This window comes from Ammospiza caudacuta, chromosome 27 (genome assembly GCF_027887145.1).
Source record: "Ammospiza caudacuta isolate bAmmCau1 chromosome 27, bAmmCau1.pri, whole genome shotgun sequence".
Taxonomy (NCBI): Eukaryota; Metazoa; Chordata; class Aves; order Passeriformes; family Passerellidae; genus Ammospiza; species Ammospiza caudacuta.
In genome coordinates, this window is record NC_080619.1 from 7428832 (window position 1) to 7450325 (window position 21494).

General features: G+C 55.5%; 1 protein-coding gene across 1 annotated transcript; it reads left to right on the forward strand.

Annotated features, from left to right (window-relative positions):
* Positions 1-1351: 1351 nt before the first annotated feature.
* On the forward strand, positions 1352-19802 carry MLLT6 (MLLT6, PHD finger containing). The gene is made up of 20 exons (XM_058820604.1): positions 1352-1474; positions 3953-4032; positions 4937-4991; positions 5577-5686; positions 6374-6477; positions 6873-6966; positions 7530-7637; positions 7816-7914; positions 9290-9464; positions 9924-10514; positions 10819-10997; positions 11553-11670; positions 14222-14288; positions 14605-14747; positions 15006-15194; positions 15353-15441; positions 15766-16103; positions 16546-16654; positions 17966-18283; positions 18572-19802. The coding sequence occupies exons 1-20, from the start codon at positions 1366-1368 to the stop codon at positions 18614-18616; spliced, it is 3120 nt and encodes a 1039-aa protein (XP_058676587.1). The 5' UTR covers positions 1352-1365; the 3' UTR covers positions 18617-19802.
* Positions 19803-21494: the final 1692 nt, after the last annotated feature.

The following is a 21494-nucleotide window of genomic DNA, read 5'->3' on the forward strand; positions in this document are numbered from 1 at the left end:
ATGGGCCAGGCTGAGATTCCAGAGTTTTTTGGGATGAGGAAAAGGAGGCTCAGGATTATGTTGGAAATGTTAAAATTATAGAATATTCAGAGCAGGAAGGATGAATGGTGGGAAAACCCTATAACTCCTCAGGAATTGTGGCTGATTTGGGATTGGAGTGTTTGGGGGAGAATGTTGTGCCAGGAAATCCATCCCAAAACTCTCCAGGAGTATAAGGGGTGGGGGGATAAAAGAGCCCAGAAAAGAAATATTCCAAATATTTAGGATCTTTTCACTCATTTCCAGCATGTGTAATTCCCTAAATAAATATTCCCAATATTTCAGGATAATTTCTCTCTACTCCTTTCATACAGGTGCTATCCCCTAAATGAATATTCCGAATATTTCAAAATCCTTTCTCTTCACTCATTCCCTGCTCACACAATCCCATAAATAAATATTCCCGATATTCCAGGATAATTTCCATGCTTTCCCTCTGATTCCCACCGCCCCTCCTGCCTCTCACAAACCCCCAAGGGGGGAAGGAACATTTTTCTTGTTCCCAAGGTGCCAAGGGGTTAAATCCCTTTTCTAGAGGAGTCTCGGGCCAGGACAGCCGGTGGCGCTGGCGGAGCCGGGATCCGGGAATTTCGGGATAATGGGATTTACGGAGCGCTGCCGGCTCACCCCGGCGGAGCGCTCCATCGGGAACGCATCCTCAGCGTGATGCCAGCCGGGCACAGGAGGCTGGAGGGGGGAAAAACCCCTAAATCCTCATCCCAAAGCGCTGGGGAATGGTTCAAAAAAATCCCCAAAAAATCCAAAATATCACCCGCGCGCAAACCCGCCCGCCCGGCCGCGCCGAGATTCGTGAACCGCAAATTTTACCGGAGCGTGCGGGCGGCGCCGCCATGATTGTACCGGGGAGGGGGGGGGACGGGGACACGGGGACAAACTGGGGGGGACTGGGACAAACTGGGGGCGATGGGGACGAACCGGGGGGAACGGGGACAAGAGGGGGGACCGGGATAAACGGGAGAGACGGGAATAAACGGGGGGGACGGGAATAAACGGGAGGGGAACGAGCAGAAAGAGGGGGACAGGCAGAAAGGGAGGTGGGGACCTGCGTGGTGCGGGGCCAGATCCGCCACCCCCCGCTGTCCCCGCGCTGTCCCCCGGTCCCTTCATCAGCCCCTCGCCCCGCCCGCCCTTGCGGCTTCTCGCTGTCCCCGCTGTCCCCCCCGGCGGTCCCCCCGGGAGAGGCGGGGAGGGGGCAGCACGGAGGAGGAGGAGGAGGAGGAGGAGGAGGAGGAGGAGGAGGAGGAGGAGGAGGAGGAGGAGGAGCGCGCAGAGGGAGGCGGGGGGGCAGGAAACCCTCCTGGAAGTATGAAGGAGATGGTGGGAGGCTGCTGTGTGTGTTCCGACGAGCGCGGCTGGGCGGAGAACCCGCTCGTCTACTGCGACGGCCACGGCTGCAATGTGGCCGTGCACCAAGGTGAGCCCGGCACGGCCCCCCCGAGCCCCTCCCCGAGCCCCCCGAAACCCCCCGGGGACGGGGCGGGGTGAGGATGGGGGCGGCGGCGGCGGGGGGGGGCGCGCTTTGTTTTAGCGCTATTGTTCCAAATAACGGTGTCGCCGCCGAGGTGGCGCGGCCGCGGAGGGGGGACACGGCGGGGACACGGCCGGGGAGGAGTTGGGGCAGCAGCGGAGCCCCCCCCGGGGGTGGCGAGCGGGGGGATTTCTCCGCTGCCCCCCCGGTTTAGCGGGGAGGGGAAGGGGGGGAAGAGGCGCTGCCGCCCCCAGCCCGGCCCGGGCGTGCTGGGGGGGCGCGGGGAAAAACCGGAGGGGGCGGCGGGGCCCGGAGCTGCCTCCTGCGAGGGTAGGGAGGGAGGAAGGCAGCCTCCCTCCTCCTCCTCCTCCGCCTCCTCCGCCCGCTGCTCCCGGCGACACGGGCGATTTGCATTTTAAATGACTCCGAGCCGGCCCCCAGCGCTCGGTAGCGGGCCCGGAAAGTTTGTCCTCGGCTCGGTGAACAAAACAAATCCGGATTAAAATCGGTATTCGAGGCAGCGGAGGAGTGGCGATCCCTGCTCGGTTTGTTTGGAATGCGCCCAGGGTTCCGGGCTGCTCGGGCCGCGCTGTTTTCCCGGCTGATGTTATCCCGTTCTTGTCCCGGTTGTTGTTTTAGCCTGTCAATTTCCCAGTTGTCATTTTATCCCATCAATTTCCCAGTTGTTGTTTTTTTCCCATCAATATCCCGGTTGTTGTTTGCCCATCCCTGTCCCGGTTGTTGTTTTTAACCCATTCCCGTCCCGGTGCATCTCCAGCTCCTCCTGCTCGCTCTCGTCCATTCCCTGTGCTCGCTTCTGCTTCTGGGTGTCCGTGGGTCCGGCTCCGTCCGTGGGTCCAGCCCTGTCTGTGATCCTGTGTCCAGAACAGCTTCAGAGGGTCAGGAACAGTTTGAGAGAGGCAAGAGCTGTTCCAGAGTCTTAGGAAGAGTTTTGGATTTTCCGAACCAGATCCAGAGGGGCAGGAACAGGTTCAGATTTTCAAGAACAGTTCCGGAGCATCAGGAACAGTTTTGGATTCTCAAGAAGAGTTTTAGAAGCACAGGAGAAGTTCCAGAGGGTCAGGAACAGTTTTTAAGGATCAGGAGCAGTTTCAAATTTTCAAGAACTGTTCTAGAGCATTAGGAAGAGTTTGGGATTTTCAAAACTAGATCCAGAGGGTCAGGAAGAGTTCTGGATTTTCAAGAAGAGTTTCAGAAGTGCAGGAGCAGCTCCAGAGGGTCAGGAACAGTTTCAGATTTTCAAGAACAGCGCCAGAGCATCAGGAAGAGTTTCAGATTTTCAAGAAGAGTTCCAGAAGCACAGGAGGAATTTCAGGGGGTCAGGAACAGTTTTTAGGGGTCAGGAGCAGTTCCAGAGTGTTGGGTTGAGTTCCAAATATTCAATAACAGCTTTTAAGGGTCAGGAACAGTATCAGATTTTCAAAAACAGTTTCAGACCATCAAGAAGAGTTTCAGATTTTCAAGAGGAGTTTCAGAAGTGCAGGACCAGCTCCAGAGGGTCAGGAAAAGTCTCTGAGCCTGGTTTGAGTCTCAGTCTGTGCCTGTGGGAAGTTCAAGGAGTTTATTTGGGGTTTTTGGGGGCCCTGCAGGATGTGGTGATTCCCCTTTTGGAGCCCAGCCCAGCCCCTGTGGCTTTGGGGAAGTTTTTATTCCCCAAATAACTCAAACCCCAAAAAGGAACCCTGGGGACTCAGAGAAAAACAGGGAAGAAAACAGGAAATAAACAGCAAGAAAAAAGAGGAAAAAACAGGGATAAATGGTAAAAAACAGGGAAAGAGCAGGGGAAAATGGGGAAATCAGGGGAAAATGGGGTAAAACTGGGAAGAAAAGTGGGAAGTAAACAGGGAGAGTGAAATTCCCGGGAAGCCCCGGGTCCATCTTTAGCCCAGGCTGAGAGCCAAGAACGAGCTCAGCTGGAGCCAGTAGGGGCTGCCAGGGGAAAACAGGGAAAAACAAGGGGAAAATGCAGAATATGAGCTGAAAATAAAAATCATTAATGGCCTTAACTCCTTTGTAGAGCTCTTGTTTTCCATCAGATAGTTCTGTGAATATCCTGAATTTTTAATGAAAAGTTGTGTTCCAAAGAGGAGAAAATCCCCAAAACAAGGGGCAAAAAAAGGTCAAAAATGAGCAAAAAATACAATTTATAAATGCTCTTAATCCTTTTTAGGGGCCTACATTTACCACTCATGGTTTCCTCAATATTTTACATTTTTATTTTATTTTATTTTGTTTATTTTGTTTTTTTTTTCTCTCAAGATTTCCTTCTGCTGAGCTTGTTTTTCTCCCTGATTTTCCTCCTGTTTATTTCCAGCCTGCTCCAAACATTTTTAAACCCCCAAGAAATCAAAAATGAATGGATTTTAAATTGTTTAATTTGGGTTTTTTTGCCTTTTCCCCCAGCTTGTTATGGAATTGTCCAGGTTCCCACCGGCCCCTGGTTCTGCCGGAAATGCGAATCCCAGGAAAGAGCCGCCCGAGTGGTGAGTAGGGAAAAATAATGGATGGAGTTCTCCAAGATTTTTGGGTGTGGGGCCTTTTTAAAAATTCAAAAACCCCCAAAAAGAAATCACAGGAGAGATTTTCCTACACCAGATTTTGGGGCACCCCAAAAAACAACCCCACACCCTCTCAGCCTGGATTTGGGGTGACACCAAACTCAACTACGACCATACAACCAAAACTTCTCCTGAAAACTGGAGGGAAAAAACCTCATGAGAGGCGGAAGGAAGGAGCAGAGAGAGATAAAAACTCAATTTCTTTTTTACTCCGAGTTGCCGCTTTCGGTTTTACTCCTCAACCACAGCCCCTAAAACTGGCCCTAAAAAAGCCCCAAAAGCAAAACTTTGCCCTGGGCATTTAAGTCAAATTTTTAGGGCTTTTTTTGAGATGTTTGTTCCCCATGACCTCCTCAGTCCTCATTCCCACAGCCCTGTTCTGGCAGCAGCTCCTTTTTGGGGCAAAAATAGGGATTTTCTGGTCCTAAACTTGGAATTAAATGGATGAAATTTGAATTTTATTGATTAATTTTTATTCAATTTGAATTTTATAGATTTAATTTGAATTTTATAGATCAAATTTTATTTAATTTGAATTTTATTGATGAAATTTGCATTTTTGGGATTAAATTTCAGTTTTATTGATTAAATTTGGATTGAAATTCAAGTTTTATTGATGAAATTTCAATTTTATCCATGAAATTTGAATTTTATTGATGAAATTTCAATGTCATCAATTAAACCTAATTAAACCTGACGGAATATGAATTTTATAGCTGAAATCTGACAAATTTTATTTATTAAATTTAAATTTTATCAATTACAGCTGATGAAATTTGAATTTTATCAATGAAATCGGGCGAATTTTGGTGGTTTTTCTCCCTTCCAGAGGTGCGAGCTGTGTCCCCACAAGGATGGAGCCCTGAAGCGCACAGACAATGGGGGTGAGCCATGGAATTCCCACCTGGAAAATCCCAAAATCCACCCTCCCCCTTTTGCCCACTAAATTCCCTTTTTGGAGCCTCCACCAAAGGAGGTGTTTTTTTTCCTGCCTGAGCTTGGATTGGAATAAAAATGAGCCCAAAACTGTGGGATTTTGGGGTTGATCCCACAGGAATTTCCCAATCTGTGGGATCACGGTGGGATCCAGGCCCCATCCCAGAGGATTTTCCATGCGGGATTTTCCTGCAGGTTTTTGGGGATGGAATTTTTTGAGATGGAGGTTTTTATGGAGACAGAGGTTTTTTGGGACGGGGATTTTGGGATGGAGGTTTTTTAGGCACAGAAGCTTTTAAGGATTGAGATTTTTTGGGGGGGGGGGGGAAGAATTTTTGGGTTCCATGCCAAAATAGAGGCTATTTTGGCATGGAACTTTTTTTAGGATGGAGGATATTTTTTGCAACAGAGATGTTTTTGACGTGTAGTTTTTTTGGCATGGGGTTTTTGGGGACAGAAGATTTTTCTGGCATGGAATTTTTTTTTTGGGGGTGGTTCCTGGACTGAATTCCCATTTTCCCATCCTTTTCCAGGCTGGGCCCACGTGGTGTGTGCCCTGTACATCCCCGAGGTGCAGTTTGCCAACGTGCTCACCATGGAGCCCATCGTGCTCCAGTACGTCCCCCACGACCGCTTCAACAAGGTAAAATCTGGGATTTCGGGATTTTGGGATCATCCCGTCTCCCCATGGCTCCTTCCCGGATTATCCTGACCCCACAGCTGCTCAGATTCCATTAAAAATCAAGGAAATCCCTGGATTTGCTAAGAAATTTTTGGTCTTCCCCATCTATCTTCCCCAAATTGATGGAATTTGAGGAATTTCTTTGTGGAACGATGGGAACCAGTTGGATCCATAGAATTCGCTGTTGGATCCTCCGTATTTTTGGGAAGAAAATGGGAATTTCAGGAATTTCTTGGTGGGACGACTTGAGCCAGCTGAATCTATGGAATTCTGTGTTGGATCCTCCATATTTGGATGGGTTTTGGGGGAGAAAATGGGAATTTGAGGAACTTCATGGTGGAACAAATGGAACCAAAGGAATCCATGGAATTCCGTGTTGATTCCAATGGGGTGGTTGGGATTTTGGGGAAAAAGGAGAAGTTTTGTGTATACCACCTGGGAGTATCTTGGAATTTTCATAGAAATCCCTCAAAATTTCCTCGATGCCCCAGAAATTCCTTGACAGGAGTGGAAGGTAGGAAAGGCTGGAACTCACCAAGCTTCAAAACCCCTCCTGACCCAACACATTCCATGAGATTTGGGAATCCTTGGAGGCTTTTCCTCTTGGAAAATGTGGTTTTTTTTCCCGTTTTTTTCCCCCCTTCCCAGACCTGCTACATCTGCGAGGAACAAGGGCGGGAGAGCAAGGCGGCCTCGGGGGCCTGCATGGCCTGCAACCGGCACGGCTGCCGCCAGGCCTTCCACGTCACCTGGTGAGATCCCCGGGAGCTCCCTCTGGAATGTGCCCCCAGCTGCTCCTTCCCTGCCCTGGCTCGGGGGGCTCGTTCCCTCAGGGTCGTGGGGTTTGGGGTTGATCCCCCCCCATGGGGTTATTTAGGACTGGAATTGCCCCTTCTTCCTCCTCACCCAGGAGACTTTTCCAGGTTTTTCCAGGAAGTTCCCAAAGTTCAGGAAATTCCATTGGAACCTGTGGAATCTGATGGATTTTCCTTTTTTTTTTTTTTTTTCCCCTGCTGATTTTTCTTTTTTTTTTCCTCCATTTTCCTGCTGATTTTCTCGAGTTTCCCCTGTTTTCCTACCAATTTTCCCATTTTTCCCTGTTTTCCCTGTGATTTTCCTGGACTTTCCCTGTTTTTCCTGGGATCAGTGCACAGATGGCCGGGCTCCTGTGCGAGGAGGAGGTGCTGGAGGTCGACAATGTCAAATACTGCGGCTACTGCAAATACCACTTCAACAAAATGGTGAGATCCAGGAATTCCAGGGATTCTGGGACTTCCCAATTATTTAGAGAACTTTTATTTATTCAGGGAATTTCATTTGTTTGGGGAATTTCATTTCTTGAGGACATTTTTTATTTATTTTGGAAATTTTCATGTATTTCAGGAATTTTTATTTTATTTGGTGGGTTTGATTTATTTAGGGAATTTTATTTATTTAGGGAACTTTCATTTATTTAAAAAAAATTAATTTATTTTTCTTGCCCTTTTCTCTCTTCTCCTTTTCAATCTTTTTTCATCCTTTTTCATCTTCTTTCCCCTCTTCCTTCTTTTTTTCCCCTTTCCCTCTTTTCTTTCCCCTTTCCCCCTCTTTTTTCCCTTTTTTCTCTTTTTTCCCATTTTCCATCTTTCCTTTCCCCTTTTCCCTCTTTCTTCCCCTTCCCCCTTTTTTTCCCTTTTTCCTCATTTTCCCCCTTTTCCCTCTATTTTTTCCCCTTTCCCCTATTTCCTTTCCTCCTTTCCCTCTGTTTTTTTTTTTTTTCCTGTTTTCCCCCCCTTTTCCCCATTTTCCTCCTGTTTTCCCCCAGAAGACCTCGCGCCATTCCGGGAGCAGCTCCTTCCTCCCGGGCAGGAGGAGCCGCTCAGCATCCCCAGCCCAGGAAAAGCACCTGTCCCACCACGAGCGGCCAAAAAAGGTGAGAAAATCCCCAAAACTCTCAAAATCCCCCAAATTCACAGGATTTGTTTATGGGATCAGGTGCTGGAAAACTGCTGGAATGGGGATTTATTAAAATTTCTTTATGGGATCTGGCACTGCCCTTCCCCATGTTGGGAATTCTGGCATTCCAGAGGTTCCTGGTTTTTTTTTTCCAGAGCCGCAAGGACAAGGAGAGACCGAAGCAGAAGCACAAAAAGCGGCCGGAGTCCCCCAGTAGCCTTCCCCCAGCACCTGTGGCCGTGGCTGCTGAGAAGGTACTGGGGAAAATCCCCCAGGAAACTGGGAAAAGGGGCAGGAAAATACACCCAGAAAATCCAGCCAAAAAAAACAGGGAAAGGAGCAGGAAAATCCACCCAGAAAATAGGGAAGGCCAGGAAAATGCACCCAAAAACCCAGGGAAAGGGGACAGGAAAGTCCACCCAGAAAACTGGGAAAAGGGCAGGAAAATCCACCCAAAAAAAACGGGAAAAGGGGCAGGAAAATCCACCCCGAAAACTGGGAAAAGGGCATTCTCACCAGGCCATTCCCACCCCCAGGCCCCTCTCCCCTTCCCTTCCTGAGGAAAAATCAGGACGATTTCTCCTGCTGAGCCCATAAATCCAGGAGGGTTTAATTCCCGCATCTGGGGCTGGCAGGAGAAAATCCCAATTCTCTCTCCCCAGAATTCCCCCATTCTCATCCCCTCAAATTCCGGGCACATCTGGCGCCTGCAGCTGTCGAGGGATTAAATCCAGGGATGGACTTGGATCCCAGGATTCATCCCAAAGAGGGCTCAGTCAGGGTCAGGGATGTCAGGAAGGTCCCACATTTTGGGCTATCCCATAATTACAGGAATATTTTTAATTTTGGTTGTAATGTTACCTAAAATGGGTGACTTTGGAGCCCTTGGGTCTGGATTTGAAGGGAATTGGGATTTGAGGGATCTGGGTTTGGGTTCATCCCTCTTTCCCCCCGGCTGAATTCCAATAATTCTCCCTCTCATCCCAAAATTCTGGATTTCCTGGCATCTGCCCAGGTTCTTCACCCTCCTGTCTCCCCTGGCTCCTGCAGCTCAGCTGGAATTTGGGAACATCTGGTGTTGCTCCAACCCCCGGGAATATTCCCAGCCAGAGCTTTGGGATGGCTGCAGGGATCCCAGGGAATCTCCTGTCCCATGCCAAGGATGAGGAAATTCCCCCAGGGAATCTCTGATCCCACCCCATTCCCAAGGAGATCCCCCAGGTGGGATGGGAGTGGTGGGAGCAGCACACCTGAGGCAGGAATCTGAAATCCCCAATGGAACTGGGAGGTTTCCAAAATCCAGAGGTTTTTGGAGCTGGAGACTCCGCTCCCTTCCCCCTTTAATCCCCTGCGGTTTCCTGGGATGAGCCCAATCCCTGGGATGGAATTCTCGGCGCCACTGAGCAGCAGGAGATGTCCCAAAGTCCCTTTTGTGCCTGGAGCGACCCGAGCTGAGTAGCCCTGGGTGGGCAGAGGGGCAATTCCCACTTCAGAGGGGGGAAATTGTGGAAATTGGGAAATTTGGGAAAAATGGGAAAATCAGGAAAATGGGGAAAAAAGGAGCCCCGGCTCCTTCCCCTGCAGCCAGCTCTGGTCCCTGGGGTCACCCCAGTGTCTGTCCCCTCCCAGGGCTCCAGCAGCCACCACGAGGCCACCAAGGAGAGCTCAGAGGTGGCCAGGGCAGAGGCCAAGGGCAGGAAATCCTCGAGCCACGGCAGCAGCCACAAGGGCAAGAAGACGGGAAGCGGGAAAAGCTCCGCAGGCTTTGGATCTGCCCCAGCTGGGGGAACCTTCCAGACGGCCGGTGAGGGGCAGGAGGAGGAGGAGGGAGAGGGAGAGGGAGGAAGAAGGAAGGAGGGGGATGGAGGAGGAGGAAGAGGAGAAGGAAGAGGGAGAGGAAGGAGAAGAAAGGAGAGAGGGGAGGGAGGAAGAGGGGAGGGATGAAGGACAAAGGGAGAAGGATGGAGGAGGAAAAGGAGAGGCATGAAGGAGGAAGAGGAGTGATGGAGAAGAGGGGAAGGATGAATATGGAGGAAAAGGAGAAGAAGGAGGGAGAGGGAAAGGTGGGAGAGGAGAGATGGGAGAGGAGAGGAAGGAAGAGGGGAGGGATGGAGAAAAGGAGAGGGATGGAGGAGGAAGAGAGTGATGAAGTACAGGAGGCAAGGGATGAAGGAGAAAAGCAGAGGAATGAGGGAGAAGGAGGAGAGCAATAAAGCACCAGGACCCCTCCCCAGCCCCTCGGGCTGACCCCACGTGTCCCCAGGCTCCTCCTGCGGCCCGCCCGGCTCCCAGGACTTCGCGCCCTTCCCCAAGCTGGAGCAGGAAGACGAGAAGTTCCGCAAGGCCACCAGCTCCAGCTCCTCCTCGCACTGCTCGCCGCTCTCTGAGGGCCCCAAGGCTGATATCTTCGAGCAGAAGGTCATCTTCTCCGGCTTCGGCTCCATCATGCGCTTCTCCACCTCGGCCGTGGGCCAGCCGCGAGCCCGCGACGCCTCGCCCGTGGACTACAAAGCCTCCAGCACCCTTGGTGGCCCCGCGAGTGGCACGGGTGGCACGGCTGGCGCCACCGGGAGCGGCCACAAGCGGATGCCGTCGCTGGGTGCCGAGGAGGGAGAGGTGCTCAAGGAGAAGAAGCACAAGGGCAGCAAGAAGAACAAGCACGGCCCCGGCAGGCCCAAGGCGGGCAAAGGCAAAGAGGTTTTGGGGGCCCAGCTGGCTGGGTCCACCTCCACCTCCTCTTCTCCCTTCTCCGGGGGATCCCTCATCAGCTCCAGTGTCGGGAATTCTTCCCGGAGCTTCAGCCACCCCGGGAGTCTGCCCAGCCTCAGCATGGAGTCGCCACTGCTGGGCTCAGGTGGGTCCCCCCTTGAGGGATTCAGGTGTGCTCAGATCCCTTTTCCCGCCTTTTCCAGAATTTTCCAGTGTGTTTAGCCATGTCCAGACCTGCCTGCACAGGGTTCTGTCTCCTGAATCCATAAAAATCCACATCCTCTTCCTTCACCCTGGAATCTCCCTTGGATCAGCTTCCCAAAAGTTGAGGAATCTCCTCTCCCTTGGGAGAGGCTGTATCAAAAGGAATCTCTCCCTGGGAGGAGGCAGGATCAGAAGGGATCTCTCCCTGGGCATTAGCGGGATAAATTGGAATCTGTGTCCCGCAGGGATCTACACGAGCAACAAGGACCCGATCCCGCTGGGCGCGGCGCTGCGGGCAGTGTGCAGCACGCCGCTGCCCTCAGGGCTGCTCCCGCACCAGGGTGGCGCCGCCCTGCCCCAGCTCAGCCGCTCGCCCTTCGCCAGCTCCATCCCCGCCTCCTCCTCCGCCGGATCCACCACGCAGGTGAGGCCCGGGACGGGACGGGGCTCGAGACTGGGGGCGCGCAGGAATGGTGACAGTCAGGACTGGGAATAGTCGGGATTGGGGACAATTGGGACGGGGAATAGTCAGGATTGGGAACAGTCGGGATTGGGGACAGTCGGGATTGGGGACAGTCGGGATTGGGGACAGTCGGGATTGGGGACAGTTGGGAATGGGAACACTCAGGATTGGTAAATTTGGGATTGGGAATAGTCAGGATTGGGGAGAGTCTGGACAGGGAATAATCGGGAATGGGGACAGTCAGGATTGGGGACAGTCAGGATTGGGGACAGTTGGGAATGGGAATACTCAGGACAGGGAACACTTGGGAATGGGAACAATTGGGACAGGGAACACTCAGGATTTGGAACACTTCCACTGGGAAGAGCAATTGGATCCACACCACTCCCAGGGCTCCTGGCTCCCAGCCAGCTCTGGGAATGTGCCAAGCTGCTCACCAGACTTCCAGGAGATATTTTTAACACGGGAGCTGGGAAGAGCTGCAATAACCAGGATATTTTCCTGCTTCCCGTGCAGGTGTTTTCCCTGGCGGGTTCCACCTTCAGCCTCCCTTCCTCGCACATTTTCGGGAGCCCGCTGACGTCCGGGCTGTCCCTGAACCCCCTCCTCAGCCAGCCGGAGAGCAGCCGGGCAGGTATGTGAACTCCCAGATATGTCCGGGTTGGCATTCCCGAGGGCTCTCCCACCAGGACAGGACAGGACAGGACAGGAGGCCGCCGCTGCATTTCCAGCTTTTCCAGCTGCTGTCCGTCGGGGTGACAGCCAGGGCTGCCATGGGGGGACAGGGATGGTGTCTTTGCCAACTGCACCTCGGGAGTGTCCCTGGAGAATGGGTGTCCCTGGATCATGGGTGCCCCCTGGAAAATGGGTGTCCCTGGAGAATGAATGTCCATGGATAACAAGTGTCCCTGGATCATGGGTGTCCCTGGATGATAATGGCTGTCCCAGGATAATTGGATGTCCCTGGATAATGAGTGGCCCTGGATGATCATGGGTGACCCTGGAGAATGGATATCCCTGGAGAATGAATATCTCTGGAAAATGGATGTCTCAGGAGAATGAATGTCCATGGACAATAGGTGGCCCTGGAGAATTGGGTGGCCCTGGATAATGAGTGTCCCTAGATAATGATGCATGTCCCAGGATAACTGGGTGGCCCAGGAGAATGGATATCCCTGGATAACTGGGTGTTCCAGGAGAATGAATATCCATGGATAACGAGTAACTCTGGAAAATGAATGTCCCTGGAGAATTGGGTATTCCTGGGGAATGCGTGCCCGTGGTTTGGGTTGGGTTAAAGATGGGCAGGGACACCTCCCATTACCCCAGGGTGCTCCAAGCTGGCCTGGGACACTCTCAGGGATGGATCAGCCACAGTTTCTCTGGGAATTCCATCCCAGCCCCTCCCCACCCTTCCCGGGAGGAATTCCTTCCTAAAACCCCATCTATCCCTGCCCTATTCCAGTATAAACCCATTCCCTATGTCCTATCCATCCCTCCCTTGTCCCAAACCCCTCTCCAGCTCTCCTGGAACCAATTCCAGCACTGGAAGCTACTCCAGGATCTTGCACTGGGAGATTCTGGCCACATCCAGGAATTATGGATATAATATGGATTATTCCTGCCTGGAAGAGTGTCTCAGTAGGACATTCCCAAAGAGCCAGGATCCCCTAGCCCTGTCTGGAGGAACTGCCCAGCCCCAGCTGGGTTTGCTCATTCCCAGCAGCAGCAGGAAATCCCTGCTCTGGGTATCCTGTTAGGAATCCCGGCATTCCCTGCAGGAGATTTCCCGGATTCCTGCACGTGGGAGTGTGTGGGAAAGGAGAGGAGGGGCAGGGAGGCAGCTGAGGCTGGAGCCACCACATCTGACAGGGCTCACGGAAAAGGGGAGTGAGCGTTCCAGGGATGGGAAGATAAATAAGGATTTATCCTGGATTACCCTTGGAATGGCAGATATCCTGCACATGTGCACAGCAGCCCCATCCCAGATTTCCTGGGGCACAGGGATGGCTCTGGAGGAAGGTTCTGGATGCCAAAGCTGAGCTGGGCACTGCTGAGGGCACAGCTCAGATCCTGGGGGCAGTTTTGTGATCCTCCCAAAAAGGGCATGGAGGGATTGGAGCGTGGCCAGGGAAGGGTTTGAAGTGCCAGGAGTGGCTGAGGGAGCTGGGAATGTTTATCCTGGAGAAAAGGAGGGTCAGGAGAGACCTTCTGGATCACCACAAGTCCCTGACAGGAGGAGACAGCCATGGAGGCTGGGGTCTGCTCCCAGGGAATGGGGACAGAAGGAGAGGGAATGGCCTCAGGCCGGGCCAGGGGAGGTTTAGGTTGGATATTGGGGAAATTTCCTCATGGGAAGGGTGGTCAGGCATTGGAACAAGTCCCTGTCCCTGGAAGTGTTCCAAACCGCGTGGATGTGGCACTTGGGAACAGGCTGAGTGGGAGTAGGGCTGGGCTGGGTTAATGATTGCCCTCCTGACCTTGGAGGGCTTTTCCAACCCGAACCATTCCATGATTCCCTTGGAGCTCCTTAGGGAGCACTTGGAAACCTCCAGGAACCCGGGCCGGCTCTGGGGGAAGGATCCTCAATCCCGGCTGACATTAAAGCTCTGCTCCAACCTGATTCTGTCACTCCCTGGAGACTGACAGCCGATCCCCTGGGATTACCGCATCCAGCCGGGGCCGGGGGCAGGGCCTGCCACGGGATTTGTCCCTCCTTCCCTCCCTGCGGCCCCGTCCCCCGGCGGCTCCGGCAAAACCGGCTCCAGGCTTTGCAGAGCTCCGCCTGGCCGGGCGCAGAGCGGCGCCGGGGCGACCTTGCCGGGGTGACCGCCCCGACCGTGCCGAGGTGCCAGGCGGTGCCAGTGGCTCCTCCCCGGGGGAGGTGCCGGCGGGGCCGCCCTGCGCAGCGCGGGGCCGGCGCTGCTCGGTGCGGTGCTGCCCGCGGCTGCTCGGTGAGGCTTGGTACCCTCGGTGCTGCTCGGTGCTGCTCGGTGCTGCGCGGTGCGGTTCGCTGCGGTTCGGTGCAGTTCGGTACTTCCCGGGACTGCTGGGTTCTGGTGCCGCTCGGCACCACCCGGTGCTCCCCAGCGGGCACTCACCGGGCACACACCGGGCACACACCGAGGACTCACCGGGCACCAGGCGCCGCTGACCCCGGGCCCTCTGTCCCTGTCCCCGCGCAGAGCCCGACCTGGAGGATTGCGGCTTCGGCTGCCGAGGGACGTCCCCGCAGGAGAGCCTGTCCTCCATGTGAGTGTACCTGGGGACAGCAGGGACACCATGGGGACAGCGGGGACAGGGCACAGCCTGGGGGGTCTGAAACAGGTCCTGCCCCGCTCCTTGGGGTGTGGGATGGGATGGGATGGGATGGGATGGGATGGGACGAGACGAGACGGGACGGGATGGGATGGGATGGATGGGATGGGAGGACCCGGAGGGCTGCGGCCACTCGGCGCCAGGCAGAGGAGCCATGGGAGCAGGGAATGGAACAGGAATGGAGAGGGAATTCACTAGGAATGGAGCCGGGAGTGGAGCAGGGTCCCCCTGACGCCCCCGGCCCCCCCAGGTCCCCCATCAGCAGCCTGCCGACCCTCTTCGACCAGACCGTGTCGTGCAGCAGCAGCGGGCAGCTGGACAATGTCCCGCAGGCCACCCCCAACATCGAGCAGCTCCTGGAGAAGCAAGGCAACGGCGAGGCCGGGGTGAACAGTGAGTGTGGCCGGGGGGCGGCGGGGCAGCTCGCGGGGCTCTCGGGGTGGGAGCCGCTGGGATTTTGGGGTTGTGCCCGCGGGCAGCGGAGCCGGGCGTCGACAAAGCCCCAGTGTGTGCCAGGGGGAAGAGGGGGTGCAGCGCTGTGGGGCCGGTCCCTCCCGCTCTGGAGTTTGATTGGGAATCCTGTGATCCCCTTTCCTCTTTCCTCCCTTCCCTCTCCTCCATTTGTTCCTGCCCTCCCTCCATCCCCCGCAGTTGTGGAGATGCTGAAGGCACTGCACTCGCTGCAGAAGGAGAACCAGCGGCTGCAGGAGCAGATCATGACGCTGACGGCCAAGAAGGAGCGGCTGCAGCTGCTCAATGTCCAGCTGTCCGTCCCCTTCCCCGTAGTCACCAGCAGCAATGGCCCGGGCAGCCAGTCCCAGTACATCCTGCCTACCAATGGTGAGGGCACCAGGGCTGAGGGCACGGGAGCTGAGGGCACCCAGGGACGTGTCCCTGTGCCCCGGGGCTGGCCGAAGGGTCACAGGGGGCAGGATCTGTCCCACGGCCACCTCAGGGTCCAGCCCTGACTCTGCTGCCTCGCCCCTCTCCCCTCCCAGTCTGTGGCGGTGACTCCCTGAGCATCAGCAAGAGCCCCCCGTGCAAGAATAGCTTCGGCATCGAGAACTCGCTCTCCACGTCCTCCGAGGTACAGCGGCCCCTGCGGGCACCGGCGGCCGGGCAGGGCCTCGGGCAGGGGCAGCGCAGCAGCCCCAGGGCTCGGTAGCCAGCTGGTAAATCCTGCTAGCCCAGGCTCAGAGATCAGGTTCTCCATGCAGCGGATAGAGTAGCTGAGAGCTGGAGCGCCAGGTGAGAGCGCTTCCAGGTGATCCTGGACATCCAGCAGGGCTCTGGGACCCCTCTGAGTTCTGGGACCCCTCGTACTCGAGCCACCCGAGCTCCCCCCTTCCCACCCCGAGCTGCCCCGGGGCAGCTGCCCCAGCCCGATGCTCTGTGTCCGTTTCTCCCCCAGGACCCTCACTCGGGCTGTCCCAGCAGGAGCAGCTCCTCCCTGTCCTTCCACAGCACCCCCCCGCCCCTGCCCATGCTGCAGCCCAGCCCCGCCTCGCTGCCCCTGCCCGGGGCGCAGCAGGTGAACGGCCTGGCCAGGGCGGCGGGCGGGGGGCTGGCTGGAGTCTCGGGGGGCAGCCACGGCCTCTCGGCGGTGCCCATGGTGGACGGCCTGCTGGGCAGCCTGGCCGGAGCCCAGCAGATGCCGCTCAACGGGATCCTGGGGAGCCTGAACGGAGCGCAGCCCGCCCCGCCTCCGAGCGCGGCCCCGGCCCTGCAGCTCTCCACCAGCCTGAGCAGGTGAGGACGGGTGGCGCTGCCCTCTGCAGCCCAGCTCAGCTCCGGGGAGGGAGGGAGGGAGGGAGGGAGGGAGGGAGGGAGGGAGCGGTTCTGGCCGCGCTGGCCGCTCTGGAGAGCTGTCCCCAAGCCTGGCTTGGGGAGCCTGGCTTAATGCCCAGTGTTCACCAGCCATTGTGTCCATAGGGAGAGGACCAGCGGGAATTTTAGCAGCCACTAAATTGGACCCCTGGTCCTTCACAAGCTGCAGAATTATCCATATATCCCTGGTGAATTTACCTGCACGTGTTCCAGCAGAGAGCTGGAGAGCTCAGCCAAGGCGTTTCCCAGCTCTTGCCAAATGTTGCTTCCCACAAATACGATCCTCCCTCACTACTGCACCTGGGATGCTACTGGGCATGGAAGGAAATCTTTTCAGCTGCTGCGTCTCTCTGTGTTCCTGCAGCGTGACCAGCCTGAGCCCCCTGACGGAGCAGCAGCGGCACGTCCTGCAGCAGCATGAGCAGCAGCTGCAGCAGCTGCAGCAGCTCCTGACTTCCCAGCCACTTAACCCGGTAAGGGACGGAGGGGAGGGGAGGCTGGTGGTGCTGGGAAAAAACTCAGAACAGAGAGGAAAATCTGAAATTAAAACTGGAGGTTCTCTCCTGTCCTTGAATCCTCTGAGCCTTTTGAGTCTGAACCCACTATGGGCTGGGTGAGGGAATTCAGAGCTGGTTTGGGAATTTAGGATGAGGAAGCATCCCAAATCCTGAGGATCAAAGCTCCGGGCTGGGGGTGTGGCAGCTCCCAGGGAGGGGAGGTGGGATTTGGGCTCTTTTTATACCAAAGGACAGAAGTTTAATCTGAGTTTGCCACATCCTGAGGGGGTGAGAAGGTGGGAGCTCCGGGAAATCGAGAAGGGGAAACCGGGAGAGCCGTTTTCCCCTGGAGATGCATCCCAGGATGCAAATCCTGCTGGATCCCAGGCTGGCCCCGGGCTCCCAGGTGTCCTGGGCCAACAGGAGAGGCAGAACATGCCAAGGACCCTGCTGGGGGTTAGAGAGAGATAAAACCTGAATTGTTTCAATCCCAGGCAGCTCAGCCGTGTGTGAACACATCCACACAGAGAGCTGGAGGTGCCCAGGGGGCTCCACAGCTGGCTCAGGGTTTTGGGGTTACTGAAAGGCCCCCAAAAGGTGGCTGCTCTGGGGTTCTTGGCTCCCTGCCTGCACCCCCTGTCCCGGGAATGGAGATGGAGAGGTGGCAACAGGTCCCTGAGGTGGCAAACCCCAGCCCCTGGCCTTGCAGAGACCTCGGCGCTGTCCCCACCCTGCCTGGGGTGACACGGGAGTGCCACCAGTGCTATCACCGGGGCTGGGCTGTGCCTGTTCCACCCAGGAGCCCAGCCCACTGCTCTGGATGCATTTCTGGGTCAGGCTATTTTTATATCCCAGGAGAAGCCAATTTCCGAGGGCAGCTGATGTCACCGTGTCACCCACGGGGACAGGACAATGGCAGCTCCAGCTGCCACGAGGGTCGATCGTTGCCATAGTGATTCCTGTGGTTTTCCCGGATTTCAGGGAGGTTTTCTTGGATTTCAGGGCATCCCTTGGGATGCAAGTGAGCTCTGAGCCTGCTTCCCCTGGGTCCCGCTCACTTGGAATTCAGGAAGGAATTCAGAGCCAGTTTGGGATTTCGGGACGGTGAATTCCACAGATTTGAAATTGCTGCATTGATGGGTTGGAATTGTAGAGGATTTGTGTCAGAGCACTCTGTCTCCACTGTGTCCTCTCTGTCCCTGCTGTGTCCCCGCTCTGTCCCCACTCTGTCCCCGTGCTATCCCCACTCTATCCCTGCTCTGAGCCGTGTCCCGGCTGTTCCCGCAGGAGCAGCAGGCGCTGGTGTTCCAGATGATGCAGCAGATCCAGCAGAAGCGGGAGCTGCAGCGGCTGCAGATGTCGGGCTCGTCCCAGCTGTCCCTGCTGGCCGCCACCTCGGCCCCGCTGCACCCCAGCCCCAGCGCGCTGCTGACCTCGGCCGCGCCCAGCGGGAGCTCCCTGCTGGCCTCGCTGTCCCCGCAGCAGCTGAACCCCGGTGGGGCCCTGCTGGCCCCCCAGGCCACCCCCCCGCTGGGCTCGGGGCCAGCCATGGCCCCCAACCCTTTCCTGAGCCTGCAGCCCGACGGCAGCGCCCCGAAAGGAACGGTGGGTAGGGGGCTGGCACGGGCTGGGGCTGGGGACAGGCTGGGAGAGGGTGGGGACAGTGTGGGGATAGTCTGGGGACAGCCCTGGGGACAGCATGGGAACAGCTGGGGAAGGATACAGTTCCTTCTTCCTCCAGTCCCTGACCCTCAACCCCTGTCCCTCAGTCCCTGTCCCCCAATCCCTGTCCCCTTGCCCTGATTCCTGTCCCTGCAATTCCTTCCTCCCCCAGTCCCCGTCCCGCCAGTCCATGTCCCCTCTGATCCAGCCGTGTCCCCGTTTGTCCCACAGCCCCTGGGTGACAAGGGCGCTCCCCTGGCGCAGGACAAGGGCTAGGACCCCCCCGGCCCCGAGCCCGCAGCCAATCCTCTCCCGGGGACCGCGGCTTCCCCGCGGCACCAGCAGAGCCCGGAGCTCCAGGAATGGCCCAGGAGGAGCCTCGGGAGCCACAGTGGCTGTCACTGCCCCAGTGCCACCAGGAGTGAAGGTGGGGTCACCTGTCCCCTACTCCATGTGCTGGAGGGGACTCCAGTGGATCCTGCCAGGAGCGTGGGGAGCGCCCACGGTACCAGAGACCCCCCAGAGCCTTGGGGAAGGACGTGGTGGCACCTGGAGGTGCCCAAGAATGGGACTCTCAATGTGGCCCTGCCAGGGAAGGATGTGGTGACACCTGGAGGTGTCCAAGGATGTGCACTGCTGGAGAAGGGACATGGTGGCACCCGGCAATGTCCCAAGAGCCAACACTGGATGTTGCATTGCTGGGCAAGGATGTGATGTCACCTGGTGGTGTCCAAGGTTGTGGCCCTGGATGTGGCACTGCCAAGGGAGGACGTGGTGGCCATGCCCAGGTGGGGACATCCAGATGAATTGCCAATCTGAGGTTTCCCTGCTTTTCCCACTGGGCTTTGCTCCAGCTGGAAGACAATCCAGCCTGGAAGGACAGATGGATGAGGATGGACAGAGGTGGGAAGGAGGTGGCACCACCTGGGAGGATGTTGTCACCTGTGCCAGCTGCTGGAGGGGCGGGGCTGTCCTTCCCTCCTGGAATTCCCGAAGGCCAACATCTCAGCTGGGGCCACAGCTGGAATTGTCCGAGGTCAGGAGCTCCTGGACCTGGGAGAGGATTTCTGGACCAGAGTTTGGAGATGAAAATCTTTGTGGGGAGGAGAATCCCAAATGCAGTCCCTGCGTTTTCCCACCCACCACAAATCATTCCCACAAAACCACGTTCTTCCACTGGTCCTGGGAAGAGGGATCTCCAAGGAATGGGACAGTGACCACAGTCCTGAGCCTGGGATGGCAGAAGTTCCATTGTTCTCCACCTTTTGACCTTGATTCCATCTCCAGTCTGGAATATCCACCGGGGATCAGCTTCCTCTGAGCTGGGAGGGATGGATGGATGGATGGATGGATGGATGGATGGATGGGTGGAAGGAAGGAAGGAAGGAAGGAAGGAAGGAAGGAAGGAAGGAAGGAAGGAAGGAAGGAAGGAAGGAAGGAAGGAAGGAAGGAAGGAAGGAAGGAAGGACAGTCAGAGCAGCTCTGGGAAGGGGAACACCAACACCAAATGCACCAATGCCCAATGCCCCTCCTTCCCTCATCCCTAGTAAATCCAGGGCTCCTAGGAATGCTCCAGCTGATGGAAACTCCTTTGGGAGAACCCCAAATCCCAAATTTTTGGACCTTCATGCATGTTTAGCACATCCCCACTGCCCTTCCTGCTTTGCACTATTCCTGTTATCAGCAGTGGGGCTGCACTGATGGTGCTGGCAAAGCTCGCCCCAGGAGAAATCCTCCACTGAATTTCCTTTTTTAAAGTTTATTTTATTTGTTTTTTTTTTCTCTAAGATTCACACCACAAGGGTTGTCTTAAAAAAGAAAAAAAGAAAAAAAGAAAAAAAAAAAAAAAAAAAAAAAAACCAGAGAAAAAAATAATACCAAACCCTTTCTGCTCCCAGCTTGGAGCTCTGAACAGGACAGAGCTGCTGGCTGCTCAGAAATAGAAATATATATTAAATATATAATGGGATTTATCTATCCAGAGGTTATAACAAGCTTTAGAAGCTGTTGGGGAGCCCCATCCTTTGGGATCCCCGTCCCCAAACCTGCTCCGGCACAATTCCCTTCTTGCACTTTGAAATTCCTTTGGATTTTTCTCTTTTTCCCCCCACCCTGAGCTGGGTCATTCCCCTTTCCTTGGCACCCCTGGAGGTGCCACCCAAAATCCTCCTGGCATGGGGACACCCCTGGCACAGGGACACCCCTGGCACGGGGACCCCAGGTCTCCTCCACCTCCCTCCTGAGGAGCCTCGGGCTTGGCAGTGATGGTGAAAGCAAATTTAGTCACAAACTGGGCTAAAACGTGGAATTTTGGGGCTGTCCCCCAGCCTGTTTTGGTGTGGGGTAGCTGTGCCTGCCATTCAGCAGATCCTCGGGATTTGGGGACAGCCAAATACCAGCTTTGGGCCAGCAGGAGGATGGGCAGGGGGCTCTGCCAGCTGGGTGTAGCCAGGAGTTGGGGTTTATTTTATTTTATTTTTTGCTTTTTATCACAAATCCCAAATCCCCGCATTGCTCTGGGATCCCAAATCCCTGGAGTGCTGCCCGCAGCCTCCAGCCCCATCTGCAGCCCCAGAAACCCCAAAGTTGTGCCCATATGTTCCAGTTCTTGCAAAATCCACCCTCGGGAGATTAGAGATCCCTGTGAGGAGCAGGGAAGGAGGGCTGGGAAGGGAATTGTTCCCCCAGGACACCCAAAATCCGAGTTGGGATCACCCCCGATTTTGGGTCGGTGCCCAAATCCGTGGACAAGCCCAAGGCACCAAAGGGGTCAGTGAGAGGCACTTAGGGCACGTTTCCACAGAGGCTGGAAATGCTGGAATTGGCTCCTGCGGGAATGCTGGGGAGCCCAGGCTTTGGAAGAGGAAGGAAAGCTGGGAATTTGGGGTTTTTTAGGCAGGATCACAACCAGGGGAGCTGGATCCCTCTGGCTCCCCAGGAATTCTGGGATTCGGGGATCAGAGACAGAAAGCACTTACACCTCTCCCTGTGCCCAACCTTCCAAAGGCTCCCAAACCCCGGGAATTGTCACCTCCAGCCACCCCAAATGTCCCTTGGGCAGAGTGAGAAGGGGGAGCTGGGAAATTCCAGGTGAATCCCTGTGGAAAAAAAAAAAAAAAAACAAAAAACGGGATAACAGGGGGAAGGGAAAGGA

What these genes read in the sequence shown, in the direction of transcription:
- MLLT6 (XM_058820604.1), top strand. Translation starts at nt 1,366, where the DNA reads ATGAAGGAGATGGTGGGAGGCTGCTGTGTGTGTTCCGACGAGCGCGGC. An exon ending in GCCGGAGAGCAGCCGGGCAG is followed by an intron (nt 11,671 to 14,221) that starts GTATGTGAACTC and finishes GTCCCCGCGCAG; the next exon opens with AGCCCGACCTGGAGGATTGC. An exon ending in GCAGCGCCCCGAAAGGAACG is followed by an intron (nt 18,284 to 18,571) that starts GTGGGTAGGGGG and finishes TTTGTCCCACAG; the next exon opens with CCCCTGGGTGACAAGGGCGC.